The sequence below is a fragment of the Pundamilia nyererei genome, unplaced genomic scaffold (assembly GCF_000239375.1).
Source record: "Pundamilia nyererei isolate P.nyererei 1_Seehausen unplaced genomic scaffold, PunNye1.0 scaffold00122, whole genome shotgun sequence".
Classification (NCBI taxonomy): Eukaryota; Metazoa; Chordata; class Actinopteri; order Cichliformes; family Cichlidae; genus Pundamilia; species Pundamilia nyererei.
Genome location: NW_005187523.1, coordinates 78,320 through 92,567, shown reverse-complemented (window position 1 = coordinate 92,567; position 14,248 = coordinate 78,320). Strand labels below are relative to the sequence as shown.

Genomic DNA, 14,248 nt, shown 5'->3' with positions numbered 1-14,248 from the left:
TGTGTGTGTGTCTGTGTGTGTGCACTGATGTTTTCTGCCTCTGCAGCCTTCCTTCTCCAGCTCCCTGCTGATGTCATCCAACCTGAGCCATCAGCGGCGTTCTCAGGGCGTTTACCTGCAGGAGAGCGGTGTAGGATCCTCCATCAACCTGGCTCTGGACTGCGAAGCCAGCGCCACGTCTACGCCCGTCCCCGGTCGGCCGAGCACCAGCACCCTCTACAGCCAGTTCCAGAGCAGCGAGAGCGAGAACAGGTCTGTACCTGCCAGCGGGGCGTCGTACTGAACAGCGACTCCTCCCAGCTCTGCTGCCGTGTCACAGGCCTGTAGATAAACTGTGCAGCGTAGTGGTGGCAGAGAACAGCTCAAGCATGTCTCTACTTGTGTTTTGGCCTCCAGGAGTTTTGAAGGCATTCTCTTCAAGAGAGGGGCGTTGTTGAAACCATGGAAACCGCGGTGGTTTGTGCTGGATAAGACCAAACACCAGGTAAGATGGAGCAGAGGAGGCTTTGTCTCCAGGAGACCGTTGCTGGTTTAATGGCGCCTCTCTCCCTCCCTCTGCAGCTCAGATACTACGAGAGCAGGCAGGACAAGGAGTGCAAAGGAGTGATCGATCTGGCTGAGGTGGAGTCTGTCACCGCGGGAACGCCCACCATGGGAGCGCCAAAAAACATTGACGAGAAAGCCTTCTTTGATGTGAGTGAGCTCCCTCGCCGCGTTGCTCCAGGCTCGTTTCTGACAGGAAGTGAGCCTGGATTGGCTAAAGCTCCCCCGTAGCGTTCATGGGGAGGCAGAGACCACACCCTCCCTAAGCGCTGGTGCACACACAGTAGTTTAAACAGACACACACTCCTCCCAGGAGGCTTTCAAGGCTAAAGAGTCAGAGACGATTCTCTTCTTGGCCTTAGTTTCAGCATTACATGAAACTCTGTAGGTTATAGCAGCGAGCTGAGCGCCTGCTGCCGCCAGGCAACAGGCCGACTGCAGAGAGCCCCTCCCCCTGCTCCTGCAGCCTTTCTGAGTCCGTGCACGAACGAGACCCGCTGTTATCAGTCTATGTTTAACGATCCTGATTCGTCTCTCTGCTTCTTTCAGCTCAAGACGACCAAACGAGTGTACAACTTCTGTGCCCAGGACAGCCTGAACGCACAGCTGTGGATGGACAGTGTTCAGAGCTGCCTGTCAGACGCGTAGAGGCGAGCGGCGAGGGGAGGAGCCTGTGACCACCGTGCTCTGTTCTGTGTTGAACTAATGACTTTGCGTCACAACGTTTCCGTGTTTTTGTTATGAAAAGAAAAAACCACAAAGTCGCTGTCGTAGCTGCAGCATGAAGATCCTTCCAGCCCTGTAAACCGCCCTCCTCCCCTCCTACTAACCTCACTGCCCGGCCGCACACTCGGGGGAGGAATGACGGAGGAGCTGCAGTCGGCCCGGCCTCGTTCAGACTTCCAGGGTCCGACGGCTCGTCGGTCGGCAGACGTTCTTCCTCTTTGCCTTCCACTGCCCGACGCAGCGCTCAAAGGAAGTTCAAGAGGAAGCGGCTGCAACGAGGGGGCTCGTCAGCGGTTCATGAAGGATTTCCTTTCAGTTTTTTTTGTTCTTGCTTTTTAAAAATCTCAAATTTGTTCCAGGAGGAGGTCAGCGCTCCTCCACGTGTGGCAACGACACACTGCGAACGCCGTGAACCGCTCGCAGAGATCAAAGAGCCCAGCAGGTGTTGAGTGTCGGTGGACTCGTCGCCGACAGTGTTTACAGAGGACCCTCACTACGCTGTGCGCTAACATTCACACTCTGAAGGACAGGCACGGCTTTATGAAACGGGGAGGAGACCCCGGTGTGTAGAGGCACACCGAGTGTGGGAGAGGAAAACTCCGTATTTCTTTGACCGCTCAAATGGTCTCGTTTCGCCATGAGTCGCTTTGTTCTCTGATTCCCATCCTAGTTTACGTATCGAGCTTCCTCCGCTACGACTGAGCGAAGCAGGTAAATGCAGACGCGGTGACATCGCCGCCTGCAGGTGCAGGCTTTGAAATGACTCGTGTGGCGTACGCCAGGACCGATTCAACTGAACACTTTTAAAAGACCACAACTTTTTCTCCATGTTGTTGTTGGCAGAAGTTCCAAATTTAAAACGTCAGCAGACACGAGACCGTAAGAGCTGTAAGTGAAATACTGTCGTTTCCTCCGACGACGGCGAGGTGGTGAAGGTCACACAGGCGTGTGTGAGCGCCGCTCGCGAGTTTCCACGCTGTTGTGTTTAGACGTGAACGATGCAGCACGAGCGGCGTGGCCCTGGGAGCGCGGGCGGAGGTTTCAAACATCTGTGTCTGTCCTCCACGAGCACCCGAACCCTGCTCTGTAAAATATGTCCTCCTGCTGTCTTTGAACACAGGCTTTTGTGCTGATAACTCTTTTGTACATACTACTCCAGATTTGTATGTAATGTTTATGCTAGTAATTTATTTAACTTGTCTCCTCAGTAAAGTTCCTCAAGCACCACTTTATTTTGAAATTAGGAATTCAACGTGCCATTTGTTTCTGTGTTAATGTGACTAATGCTTCTTGCAAATGTACACCCTTGGTGTCTTTTTTCTTTGTGTAAACACAGTTGTCCTTAAACATGAACCATTAACAGTAGAGTGGAAGGGGAAGCCTCTTCACCGCGCTGCTCGCCCACAGCGACGGGACGATGTGGACTAACAAAGGTCAGAGGTCAGGTGTTCCTGGTGCATCGTTGTGAGATTGACGATAACAAACACGTAGAAATATTCATACTGATTGACGCTGATCCTGTGAATAAATTATTCTAATAAAATCCTTTTTCTTTTTTTTTCGTATCCAGTCTGTTTGGTTGCCGTCTTCTTGCTTAATATTCTGATGCTCAGTTCATTTCAGTAGGATTTGCTGGTATTAGCGGTGCGAGCATGATGAAACCTATAAACGTCTGCAGGCTCCTCACGGTCAAAGGTCAAACAACCTGATGGTTTGGGTGAGGAACAGAACGCTCGCTGCGTCCTCGGGTCGGCCCCGGCTCACCTCTTTCACTCTCGTTTACTCATCTCTCAACGGCTGCATCGCCCCAACAATATGACATAATCACTTTTATTTATTTGTTGTTTTTTATTAAATTAGAAACGACCTTCTGAGCCGGGTTATGTTGTCAATCATGTCGATATCGAGTTTTTAGAATCCAAATAAAAAACTGTGGGTTTAAAGGTTCACGTGTCCGTGTCTGTCTGCAAACTGCTGCACCACAGTCAACAGCTTTTTGTGCATGAAGCCGCTGCTCTGCAGCGCTCAACCTGCATCACCTGCAGATCACCTGTTTTCCTATAAGAAGAGCAAACCAAATACCTGCTGTTACCCTTGTGTTGTCCTTGGGACATTTTTGTCCTCTAAAGAAATCTTCTGCTATCAAAAATGTGTTTTTATTAATCAAATGGTCTGAAAACAAGTTGTTCAGTACTATGCTGTGCATGATTGGAAAAAGTTTGAAGTAATTTGATGTATTTATGGGTTTTTATTGGACTTTATAACGTCTGTTGTCCTCGGGGACAAAAACGTCCACAAAGTGTTGCAAAGGGCCACATTTTCACACACTGCTGTCAAACATCTCGGATCACTGATGTGTGGGGTCAAGCAACGGTCATAACCACCACAACAACAGGCAGCACAAAGAGGAGGCCGGCGCTCCACATTCAACGGTATTTACACAGCGCCGAATCACAACCGTCGCATCAAGGTGCTTCGTATTGTAAGGTCGACCCTACAATAATACGAACACAGAAAGCAGCTCACAGGCCTCCACTGCACTGGAGGCTTGTGAGCTATTTTTTTACCATGTTGTGCAAAGCAATGAGCAGTAGGACAAAGCACATATTGTCACATATTGTCCTCCAGGTCAGCGCTCTCCAACCTCTTTTGCGCTACAGGCCGGTTTATGGCCGACAATATTTTCACGGCCCGGCCTTAAATACAACAAAATAAAACCAGTACTGAAAAAAAGATTTATTCATGACACACGTGAAAAGACCCAGGAGAACCAAGTTAACGGTAAAAACGATAAAAACCCTGAAAACCAGACATTTCACACCTGAGCCTCAACTCTCGCGGCTCGGTACCAAACGACCGGTCCGTGAGTCGTTTGGTACCGGGCCGAGGCCCGGGGGTTGGGGACCGCTGTGCTAGTATAATGAGGAGGGAGAATCAATGTTCAGGAAGATCCAGGGTTAGAAGATATAGAAAATATTGTCCATATTTAGAGCACATGCTACCCTTTCTCTGAAAAAGCACATCAGCCACCTGCAGAAGTGGAAGAAGGCTATGAAGTGAAGAAAAGTGATGAAGAATCTGAACTATGTTCAAGTAGGTTCTCAGGCATCCAGGACATGGTAGTCTGAGGAGCTTGGAGAGAAAGTGACTGGGCTTCTTGAAGTTTCTTGAATTTTCAGAATGTGAAACTGAAATAGAAGATGTGTCAGAGGACTACACATCATCCATTTCAATTATGATGAAGACAAAGAATCAAGCAGGAAAGAGGAATCAGCTGAGACAGAGGAATATTTGCAGTAACGTGAGGAAACACTGATCTGGTCTTCTAACCTTCCCAGTGACAGACGATGCATGACTCTCTCATGTGCCTCAGAGAAAGATGATCTACCACAGTCCAAGCACATGTGCCAGGTCCCATACTCCTTCAGTGGCTTTTCTACTCGAGTACTGAAAGCATTACACACAGTGTATTCTGCTTGTATTCTGCTTTTTAACGTTCACATGCCAATGGATGCATCAGAGACCAAGTTGGGGTTCAGTAACTTGCCCAAGGACACCTTGGTAAGAACTCCAGACTAGAGCACACAGAGATTGAACCAACAACCATCCAATTAGCAGATGACCTGCTCTACAGCTAACTCAATGATGAACAAGGAGGGACAACAAGAGAGGAAGAAAAATGGACCGAATGCAGCTGTAGGCATATGTGGGTGTGTTGATTCTTACTGCCGTGCATCCAGTAGAGTCGCTACGGCCAGTTTATGACATCCTGAGTCTGGTAGAGAAGTTTTCATGCTGACACAAGATTAATCATAGAAGCACAAAAAGGACATAATTTCTTGATAAAGACACAATAGATGATCGTCGTTCATGACACAAACGTGCTCCCATTTGAGGTGTATGATGTGTGTTGGTGTTGACTTGACTTGAAACACAAGTGGGTGTTCCTCCTGCTGTGATGTAAGATCCTGGTACTGATGTGACTGTATGAGCACCAAGTCCCCTTCAGAGGACTCTGTCCCCTCCAACAGAACATCCAAGTAAACCAGGGAACTTTGAGACAAAAACATGGGCAGCATGTGATGCAGGTCCAGCTGTACATGGAACATGCTCGTGTGCGATGGCAAACCGTCTGTCCTGCAGTCAGGACACGAGTTGTCCCTAACATTGCAGGTTTCCAAAAGAAAACAATCACCTGTAACAGCTTGTTTACTGTATATGCCCCTTGGGTTGCAACTGCAGAAAGAATGCTGTCCATGATGGGACCAGTGCAGAGGAATAAACCTGAGCTTCCTCCTGCACTTGGGTCAAATATGGACACACCTTTGTCCTCATGAAAGTTTGCCTTCACTCAGACTCATGCCCTCCTACCATGCCAAAATATAGAAAACTGTCAGGCAATGATAGATATAAACAGTCAAACGAGACGGGGACATTTTGGACCCCTGAGGACAACAGGTGTGATTATGTGCTGCCAGTAAAAAACTTGTAGTTTAAAAACAGCTTTCTAAATTAACTTTGACATAAACCCGTCTGTGATCATCTGTTAAAGCAGCCGACTCTGGCTGTGAAACGATCCTCATGATAACTGATGATTTCATTTATTTTTTTACCCGAAAAAGAAAAAATTCATTTTTATGAGGTTTTATCAGACTTACATTTGAAATGGAAAAAAGAAATTGTGTCAAAATGTTTGAATTAAGTTTTAATTAAAAGTGGGGGAAATCCACTTCATATTAATTATCAATCAAACCAGACGGGGACATTTTGGACCCCTGAGGACCACAGCTGTGATTATGTGCTGCCATTTAAAATTTATAAACGCTTGAAAACAAACAAAAAACATTCTCACTAAAGTTTAACATACAGCACTCTGCAGTCAGACAGTCAAAATAATCTAAACATTTAAATATTTTATTGTCTCATTTTATTTCTGCTCAAAAACAGAGTGTACTTTATGTAAACAAGGGCTGGTGAAAGGTAGATTTTGTGGTAATATGCTAGTCTCAAGTAAGCGTGGTGTAACACTGGATTGATGAAGAGTCGCAGCAGAACTCTGCACACATCAGAAGCCTGAACGAGGCTGAGAACTATTACTGAGCAAATACAGGGCCGTGTGCCGCGGTCTGAGGTGATCGTGGATTCACTGAATCATAATCCATCTTCATGACCACCTGTGATGGTTGATTTCCACTGAAGGTTAACCGAACATAACGAACATTTCTTGACAGGGCTGTGTTGGTTGACGCGCCTCTGCAATGTTGCGTGGAGATCAGGGGCAGTACCTGTGGACTGGCAGACCGGGGTGGTGGTCCCCATCTTTAAGAAAGGGGACCGGAGGGTGTGTTCCAACTACAGGGGGATCACACTCCCAATCCTCCCTGGGAAAGTCTATGCCAGGGTGCTGGAAAGGAGAGTTCGTCCGTTAGTTGAACCTCAGATACAGGAGGAACAATGCGGTTTTTGTCCTGGTCGCGGAACACTGGACCAGCTCTTTATCCTCTCGAGGATACTTGAGGGTGCATGGGAGTTTGCCCAACCAGTCTACATGTGTTTTGTGGACTTGGAGAAGGCACCGTGTCCCTCGGGGTGTCCTGTGGGAGGTGTTGCGGGAGTTTGGGGTGTCTGGCCCATTGCTACGGGCCATTCGATCCCTATACAACCGTTGCAAGAGCTTGGTTCGCATTGCCGGCAATAAGTCGGACTCGTTCCCGGTGGGTGATGGGCTCCGCCAGGGCTGCCCTTTGTCTCCGGTTCTGTTCATAATTTTTATGGACAGGATTTCTAGGCGCAGCCAAGTGGCGGAGGGCTTTCGCTTCGGTGGCCTCAGAACCTCATCTCTGATTTTTGCGGATGATGTGGTTCTGTTGGCTTCATCGGGTGAGGATCAGCACCTCCAAATCTGAGGCCATGGTTCTCAGCCGGAAAAGGGTGGAGTGCCCACTCCGGGTCGGGGATGAGTTCCTGCCCCAAGTGGAGGAGATCAAGTATCTCGGGGTCTTGTTCGCGAGTGATGGGAGAAGGGAGCCGGAGATCGACAGACGATCTACATCCCTACCCTCACCTATGGCCACGAGCTGTGGGTAGTGACCGAAAGAACGAGATCGTGGATACAAGCGGCGGAAATTAACTTCCTCCAAAGGGTGGCTGGCCTCTCCCTTAGAGAGAGGGTGAGAAGTTCGAAAGGAGCCTCACCCAGGAGGCGCCCCCTGGGTGAGGGGGGTCTGGGCTTCTCTGCTTGGGCTGCTGAAGCTGAAGAAGATGGACAGATGGTTCTTGATATTTTGAAAGCACAGCTGGGCTTTCTAAGCATTAGCTGGTTGGACTAAACCTGCGGCCCTCAGAGACGCCCTCTCTGCTCACCAACAAAACTATTCTGCCCCGAACAACACAGATGAACGTTGCCTACTCCAAACAGAGATGACGAAAAAAATGCAATGTTTGGAAAATCATTTTCATGCAGAGAAACCTCAGTGCTGCTGATGATTTCTAACATCACAGCTGCACATTAGAACCCTCAGAGTGGATCTGTCCCAGTGGGGCAACACTGCACTTTACATGCTGAAAAGAATGAATGAAAATCTTAAACCAACACACCTCCTCTCATGACCAGGTTATTTAGGAAGGAAAAGACCAACAAAACCAAGCAGAGGGGGAGGAGCAAAGTGTGCACGCCACATGTGCAGCAGTGGTGTTTGCACAGACATGTCGGAGGGAAAACTGAAACCGAACGTGTTCAGGCCCTGAGTGGCTGCGGACTCCGAAGCAATTTTGGATGAGCTGATCACATGATTTCTGAACATCCCCTCATTGGAGGGAGTTTGTGCTCCCCCCATAAAGTCACGCTGGTGTTTCTACACCACTCTGCATTAGTTATTCTTCATCTCTGGCTCTCTCCCACAGCGTGTCTTTTGTCCCGCGTCCTTCCCTTCAAACCCAACCGGTCGCAGCAGATGGCCCCGCCCCTCCCTGAGCCTGGTTCTGCCGGAGGTTACTTCCTGGTAAAAGAGTTTTTCCGTCCCACTGTCGCTTGCTCATAGAGGTTGGTCTTTTTGTGGGGTCTTAACCCTGCACTATAAAACATCATGAGGTGTCGTGTGGAAGTGCGTGTGGACGAGGTCTCTGAAAACAAAGCGTACTGCACCAGTGCAAAGATGACACCAGCAAAGCAGAGCCTTTGGTATTAATGTGGTCAGCCAGACACTTTTAATTTGAATTTTTTAACAATAATCATAGAACCTGATCGCTGTCAAATGATTTAAGTACACCAAAGAGGCCTGTAGCTCTGCAGAACTCAGACCTGCTCTCCCTCCAATTCTGCTGCTCAGAAACAAAATAAAATTAACCTTAAAAAAAATTAATAATAATAATAATAATAGGGGGGTGGGGGGCATACAGCGTCACTCTTACCAAATGTCACTCTCCCCCTGTGAGTAAGTGCTTGGTGGAAAGAGAGAAAAGGAACAGACAAAAATAGTAATCTCAAGGTTGCTTGTAAAATTACTTATAAATGTAGATAATATTTGTATATAGGTAGATAAAGTTTGGTTGATTTAAGGGGGATAGCAAGAACGTAAAGGTCAATACAATCAGAAGGTCTTAGCTCACTAGCTAGGTCAACAGAGAACCGGTTATACATGCACTAAAGTAAAAGAAGAGAAAATTGAGATCATATCCAAATCTGAAACTACCCAATGAGTCTCTGATGCCAGATTTTTTCTTTTTAAATAAAATGGCTAATTGACATTATTGCACATGAGCAAAAGACAGTAATACTATTAGAGCTCTGTTCATTGACCCGCTTCTCCTCCTCTTCAACAGAGCGTCCTGAAGCACTTCAAAACATTCAGAAACCTGGTGACGTACGATGGTGAGGATGTTTCATCAACAGCGACCAAAACCAAAAAACCCCAAACACTGGATAAAACCTTGATGTGAGGACAGAGGAGACAACCAGCAGAGATGAAGGTACAACACTTACATCATTGTGCTATAATGTACAGTAAATGGCTGCATAAGTGCTTTTTCTTAAGCTTGAAGGAAAAACAACGTATTTATTGTTGAGGCATCATTTAGAGTTGGCCTGTGCTATCCATTCGGGGTGCCCATGTAAAATCCCAAAGGGTGGGAGAGTAATGTTTGAGGACATAAAAAAATAGCGGTGACGATGTTACCCCTCGGACTCTGTCGTTTCAAAGATCGCTGCTACATTAAAACTGCACGGGATCATGTGCAACATCAGGAAAAGGCTTTGAAGAAGATTCCTCTGCACTCTGCTCCGTCTCGCTTTTTCTTGTTTTGTGTGGGGGGGGTTGTTTTTTTACATGTCCTGCCGCCTCGTTATTGGTGTCGATTGGCAGTGTCCAGGTCCAATAACATGGCAGAGTGATTCAGTAAAAACACCGTAGTTGCAGTGAGGTTATTTAGGGGAGTCACTCTGGAGGAGGCTGACAGTCTGCGTCTCTCAGGGGCTGCGGCGCCCATCGCGCTCACACGGGCCCGTTGACCGACACTTCCTGGGGCGGTGGCGTTTCCTCTCTGTTGGGACGACAAAGGAAACAGTCAGCTGCGTGCAGGAGACACGATGCACGTCCAGCACTACATGCTGTTAGACTGCAGTCTGTCTGCTGCCTCCGTATGGAACAGGCTGCTGCTGCTCCAAGTACAAAGTTTTGCCTCATTGTGTGAGTAGCATTCCCTCGTTTCCCCGAGCTCCACTTCTGAGAGTGGCGTCTCCCATTATTCCCCCAAATGCACAAACTTTGACACATTCACCTCCACTAACATGAATGCAGTGCTTTACATTTAGTGTGAATGCAGCAACTAAATATTCTCCTGGTATACAAACATACTTTAACAACTAAACGTACTTAACAAAGATGTGTTTTTCATTAGAAAGTGTAACCCGAGTTTCTATGAAGGCCATGTGTCTGCTTTACACAACAACATGTTACAAGCAGCAGCAGTGGCCTCTGCAGGCACTCCGCAGACTCCTCCCCCCCGCTGGAGTCTACATGATTCAAAGTGTGCAGCCCACTGCTGAACAGCGTCAGCTCGTCTGTGAGCGTGTATGAGCGACTTGGCTTTCACATACACAATCATGCTGTGTGCTAAAGCATTATTTACTATTGCATATAGCCCCATATTTACTGACCTGCTTTACTTCGTGACTACTGTTGTGCAGCGTCACATTTTCTTAGCAAACCCATGATGCATTGCACTGCAAATGCAGGATAATTGTGCAGTTTTACATGCAAAGAAATGCACTAGGAGCCGTTTCATCTTTCTACCAAACTACATCTGCTAACACTGTGCAGAAGGAAGTGTGACGAGAGGCTGATGCTCGAGGCAGCAGGAAGGATGGAAATACTCATGTCTCCCCAGCTGAGCTGACATGCTTATTAATCTGTCTCTCTTCCACAGCATGTCTTTATCCTGTCTTCCTTCTCTCACCCCAACCAATCACAGCAGATGGCCCCGCCCCTCCCTGAGCCTGGTTCTGCTGGAGGTTTCTTCCTGTTAAAAGGGAGTTTTTCCTTCCCACTGTCGCCAAAGTGCTTGCTCATAGGGGGTCATATGATTGTTGTCTGCATGCATTATTGTAGGGTCTACCTTACAACATAAAGCACCTCGAGGTGCTTTACTTCCTGGCTACTTACTTCCTGTCAGTCTGCGTGTTTACAGGTAGATCCTCAGCAGGCTGCTGCTCTGAAGCTGTAGGAGGATCTGACAGGGAGAGCTTCTCCAGAGACACCGGACACTCCTCACTGCAGAACACACACACGTACAAATGTAACATTTATTATGCTTTTAGTTGTAAAACCAACCTGGGAGACCAGCAGAGGGAAACAAGCTCAGAACAGCTACGCTGTCCATTTAGTTTGGAGCATGTGGAAATGAAGGCTGAGTGGTCAGATCCACTAGTGGCATACAAAATGCTCATGATCTGTGTGGAGCTCAGCTGGCTCCGTGTTAACATGACAAACTTTAGCTCCGGGGTGAACTGTACTTAGAAAGGCGAAGCTCAACTGAATGCATGCAGCAATTTCAAATTCCAGCGCGCTCTATAATTACATCAATGTGGTAATTATGTTTCAAATATAGAAGTTTGCACACACAGAGGTTGTGTGTGCAGCGTGGACAGTCTCAGGACGTTACCCCAAAGTGACGTTTGTTTTTCGGCGCTCATGCTTTACTCGCCGGAAACGTTTCACTGATATGACACATTCTGAAAGATGGGACGACGCACACCTTTTGAGGTCCGCCGTCTTGTTGCCCGGGGCACTGGCTGTTTCTAAGGTGGGAGGAGCACCAGCATTTTTGTCATCCTCCTCGCTGTCAGAGCCTCCGGAGGAGCTGCTGTCTGAGGCCACGAGTGGAGCCTTTCTCCCTTCTCCTGCTGGACCAGGGGAGGTACTAACATCTGCTGACAGACACGTGCAGAAAAATACTGTTATTACACTTTTCTTCATTTATTGCTCCAATTAAGAACCGGTGTTCCTGAGTTGGACATGAGTTTAGGAGAGGATCTGCCGGCCGGAGCGGTGACGTGCGACTCACCGCTCTTCTCGTGGTTTTGTTTGGCTTGTTTATCCACATCACTGCTGCCCGTTTCCACAGGAGAGCTGCACCTGGGATCTGTCTTGGTACTGTGGGAAACCAGGAAGAGAGCACTGAGCATTGCGTTCCTATGAAAACCGTCACCAGTGCGGTCTGTGTGACTGCTCACCCAGAGAAAGGCTGGAACTCAGTGAAGTTAGCCCAGCCAGTCTGCTGTGTCTCGGTCGCGCTCCCTGCTGAGCTCTCCCACCCGGGGGAGGTTTGGGATGCTGCGCTCTCTCCAGAATCCCTGAAATTTGCTGTCCAGCCAGGACCTGGAGATGACACCAAACACTTTTAAGACCTGAGAGGCTGTTCACAGGTCAGTGCGACATTTGGCTGCATTCCCATCTACCCGAATCTGACGTGTTCTGCTCAGAGTCTTCGTCCTCATCCGATTCAGATGCACGGTCCCGCTCCCGACCTCCGTTTTCCATGCTGCTCCTGGAGCTTCCCTCTGAGGTTTGAGAGACCCCGAACCTGGAAGAAAGGGAGAAGCTCATTAAGTTAAAGGTTTAATGAAACAAATCCACGGCATGCAACAAAGTGCAGTGAGGATGAAACACGGCATCAGCTTGACCTTGTTCTGGATTTAGCTTGTGTTGCATAGTTGATCTCCTTATCGTCCCAGATATCCTCCTCCTCTTCAGCATCATCAAACTGGCGTATCCTCTCTTTGCAGCAGGCTTCAAATGCAGCTGCGTTGGCCTGTGAACAATGAAAGGAGAGCTTTCAGTGGGTTAAACATCGTGGACATATTTATGAAGGAGCGTGTTGTGACTAATTAGCAGTGAGCTTTCACTGCACAGCAGAAACACGCAGCTCACGCCCATCACTGGACGAGTTTTAAAGAATCACACACACTTACACTGTTATCATCAGCATCTAGATTGAAGTTTATTTCGGCGATTCTGTCAAACGTAGCGCTGAGGAGGGAGAACACACACAGAAGCAACAACACACACGTTACATGTTTGGGACATTTCGATAAACTCTGCGACAGCTCGAGCCGCCTCCTCCTGTGACACCTGGAGGGCCAAACTACCTGAACAAAGACACCAAAGCTATCCTATGTCGCTGTAAGCCAGCAGTCAAACGTGCTGGCCGCTGTTGCATTACACACATGATGCCAAAAGAATCCTGGGAACTACAGATCAGGATGAAAACTCTGAACTCCTTTCCTTAGAAGACTTACTTGATATTTTCATCATGTTCGCTAAACTCCTCGTCGTTGAAGCCAAACTGATCCACAAAGCTGGCAGTCATCTGTTGGATCTGATAGTCTGAGAAAGCCTGTGAAGTTCAAGCACAACTGGTGAGCTCATACTTTTGTTCCTGGTGTCATCGTGAGTGGTGCGGCAGCGTGTTAAGATTGGCTTCTGAGCGCGGCTGCGATACCTGTTGGAGCGACAGGTCGTTGGGGAAGGGGCTCTCCATGTCATCGTCCTCACTGGACGAGTGCATATTGTGAGTGCTTACCTGCAGGACAGAGTGCAGAACAAGCTCAGTGCAACAGCGCTATGAGGTGTGTCAGTGTATTGAATGTACATAGGTCATGTAGGTCAAGACGCTTCGGAGTTGTTGCTGCTGATATTTTTTATTTATTCGATAAATCATCTCAAAGCCCAAATTTGCTGAAAAGGTTGTCTGCTCTGCTGTGGGCTGCACGCTCCTGTCCTGATTAACTGCTGCTGCAGGACGCAGAGCTGGACTTAACGTGGGGGAAGAAGAGGAAGAAGAGGAAATGAGACTTACAGCACTGTGCAAACGTTTTAGGCAGGTGTGGAAAAAATGCTGCAAGCACAGAAAGTTTCAGAAATATAAATGACTGTTTATTGGCCCCTAATGTATTCTGCAGCAGGACAACCAGACCAGACAGCCAAAGTGATGAAGAACTATCCTCAGCATAAAGAAGTACTGAAGTGATGGTCCGGCCCCCACAGAGCCCTGATCAACATCGAGTGTGTCTGAGATTACATGAAGAGACAGAAGGATGTGCTTAGTTCACTGAGATGTTTGGAACGAGCTACCAGCCGAGTTCCTTCAACAACTGTGTGCACGTGTACGTAGCAGAAGGCAACGGCTGCTCACACCTAGCGATGGGCACCGGTACCGGTTCTGACATAAACGGTAGTAACGGTAGCTTTATTTTCCTGAGATGTCAGACACTTTGGATTCTAGCCAATCATTTTACCTTTGCGAGCGTAGTAGGCGGGGCCAGGTACGTACGTTCTTTTAGAGCAGAGCTACAGATTAAAAATGCCCAAGAAGGACCGGTCAAATTCTTCACAGCAACAGATGCAAACTCAGCAGCAACAAGTGCTTTAAGCTGATACTGTGATACTGTCAAAGGAGGCAACACCTCGAATCTGATGAAACA

At 47.8% G+C, this 14,248-nt stretch overlaps 2 protein-coding genes across 7 annotated transcripts in view; one reads left to right on the top strand and one right to left on the bottom strand.

The window, feature by feature from the left end:
• Window positions 1-3,212, top strand: part of sbf1 (SET binding factor 1) — a 55,071-nt gene extending 51,859 nt beyond the window's left edge. For all 5 annotated transcript variants that reach the window (XM_005742605.2, XM_005742609.2, XM_005742608.2 and 2 more), the window contains 4 exons: window positions 47-252; window positions 397-484; window positions 562-693; window positions 1,093-3,212. In XM_005742605.2, coding sequence (XP_005742662.1) covers window positions 47-252; window positions 397-484; window positions 562-693; window positions 1,093-1,191 — 525 coding nt within the window. In that variant the 3' untranslated portion in view covers window positions 1,192-3,212. The remainder of the gene's footprint in view (window positions 1-46; window positions 253-396; window positions 485-561; window positions 694-1,092) is intronic.
• A 5,233-nt stretch (window positions 3,213-8,445) lies between these two features.
• ppp6r2a (protein phosphatase 6, regulatory subunit 2a) overlaps window positions 8,446-14,248 on the bottom strand; it is a 15,475-nt gene continuing 9,672 nt past the window's right edge. For both annotated transcript variants that reach the window (XM_005742603.1, XM_005742604.1), the window contains 10 exons: window positions 13,267-13,347; window positions 13,064-13,161; window positions 12,737-12,794; window positions 12,449-12,576; window positions 12,224-12,348; window positions 11,999-12,143; window positions 11,830-11,918; window positions 11,521-11,692; window positions 10,929-11,036; window positions 8,446-9,807 (listed from right to left, as the gene is read on the bottom strand). In XM_005742603.1, coding sequence (XP_005742660.1) covers window positions 9,759-9,807; window positions 10,929-11,036; window positions 11,521-11,692; window positions 11,830-11,918; window positions 11,999-12,143; window positions 12,224-12,348; window positions 12,449-12,576; window positions 12,737-12,794; window positions 13,064-13,161; window positions 13,267-13,347 — 1,053 coding nt within the window. In that variant the 3' untranslated portion in view covers window positions 8,446-9,758. The remainder of the gene's footprint in view (window positions 9,808-10,928; window positions 11,037-11,520; window positions 11,693-11,829; window positions 11,919-11,998; window positions 12,144-12,223; window positions 12,349-12,448; window positions 12,577-12,736; window positions 12,795-13,063; window positions 13,162-13,266; window positions 13,348-14,248) is intronic.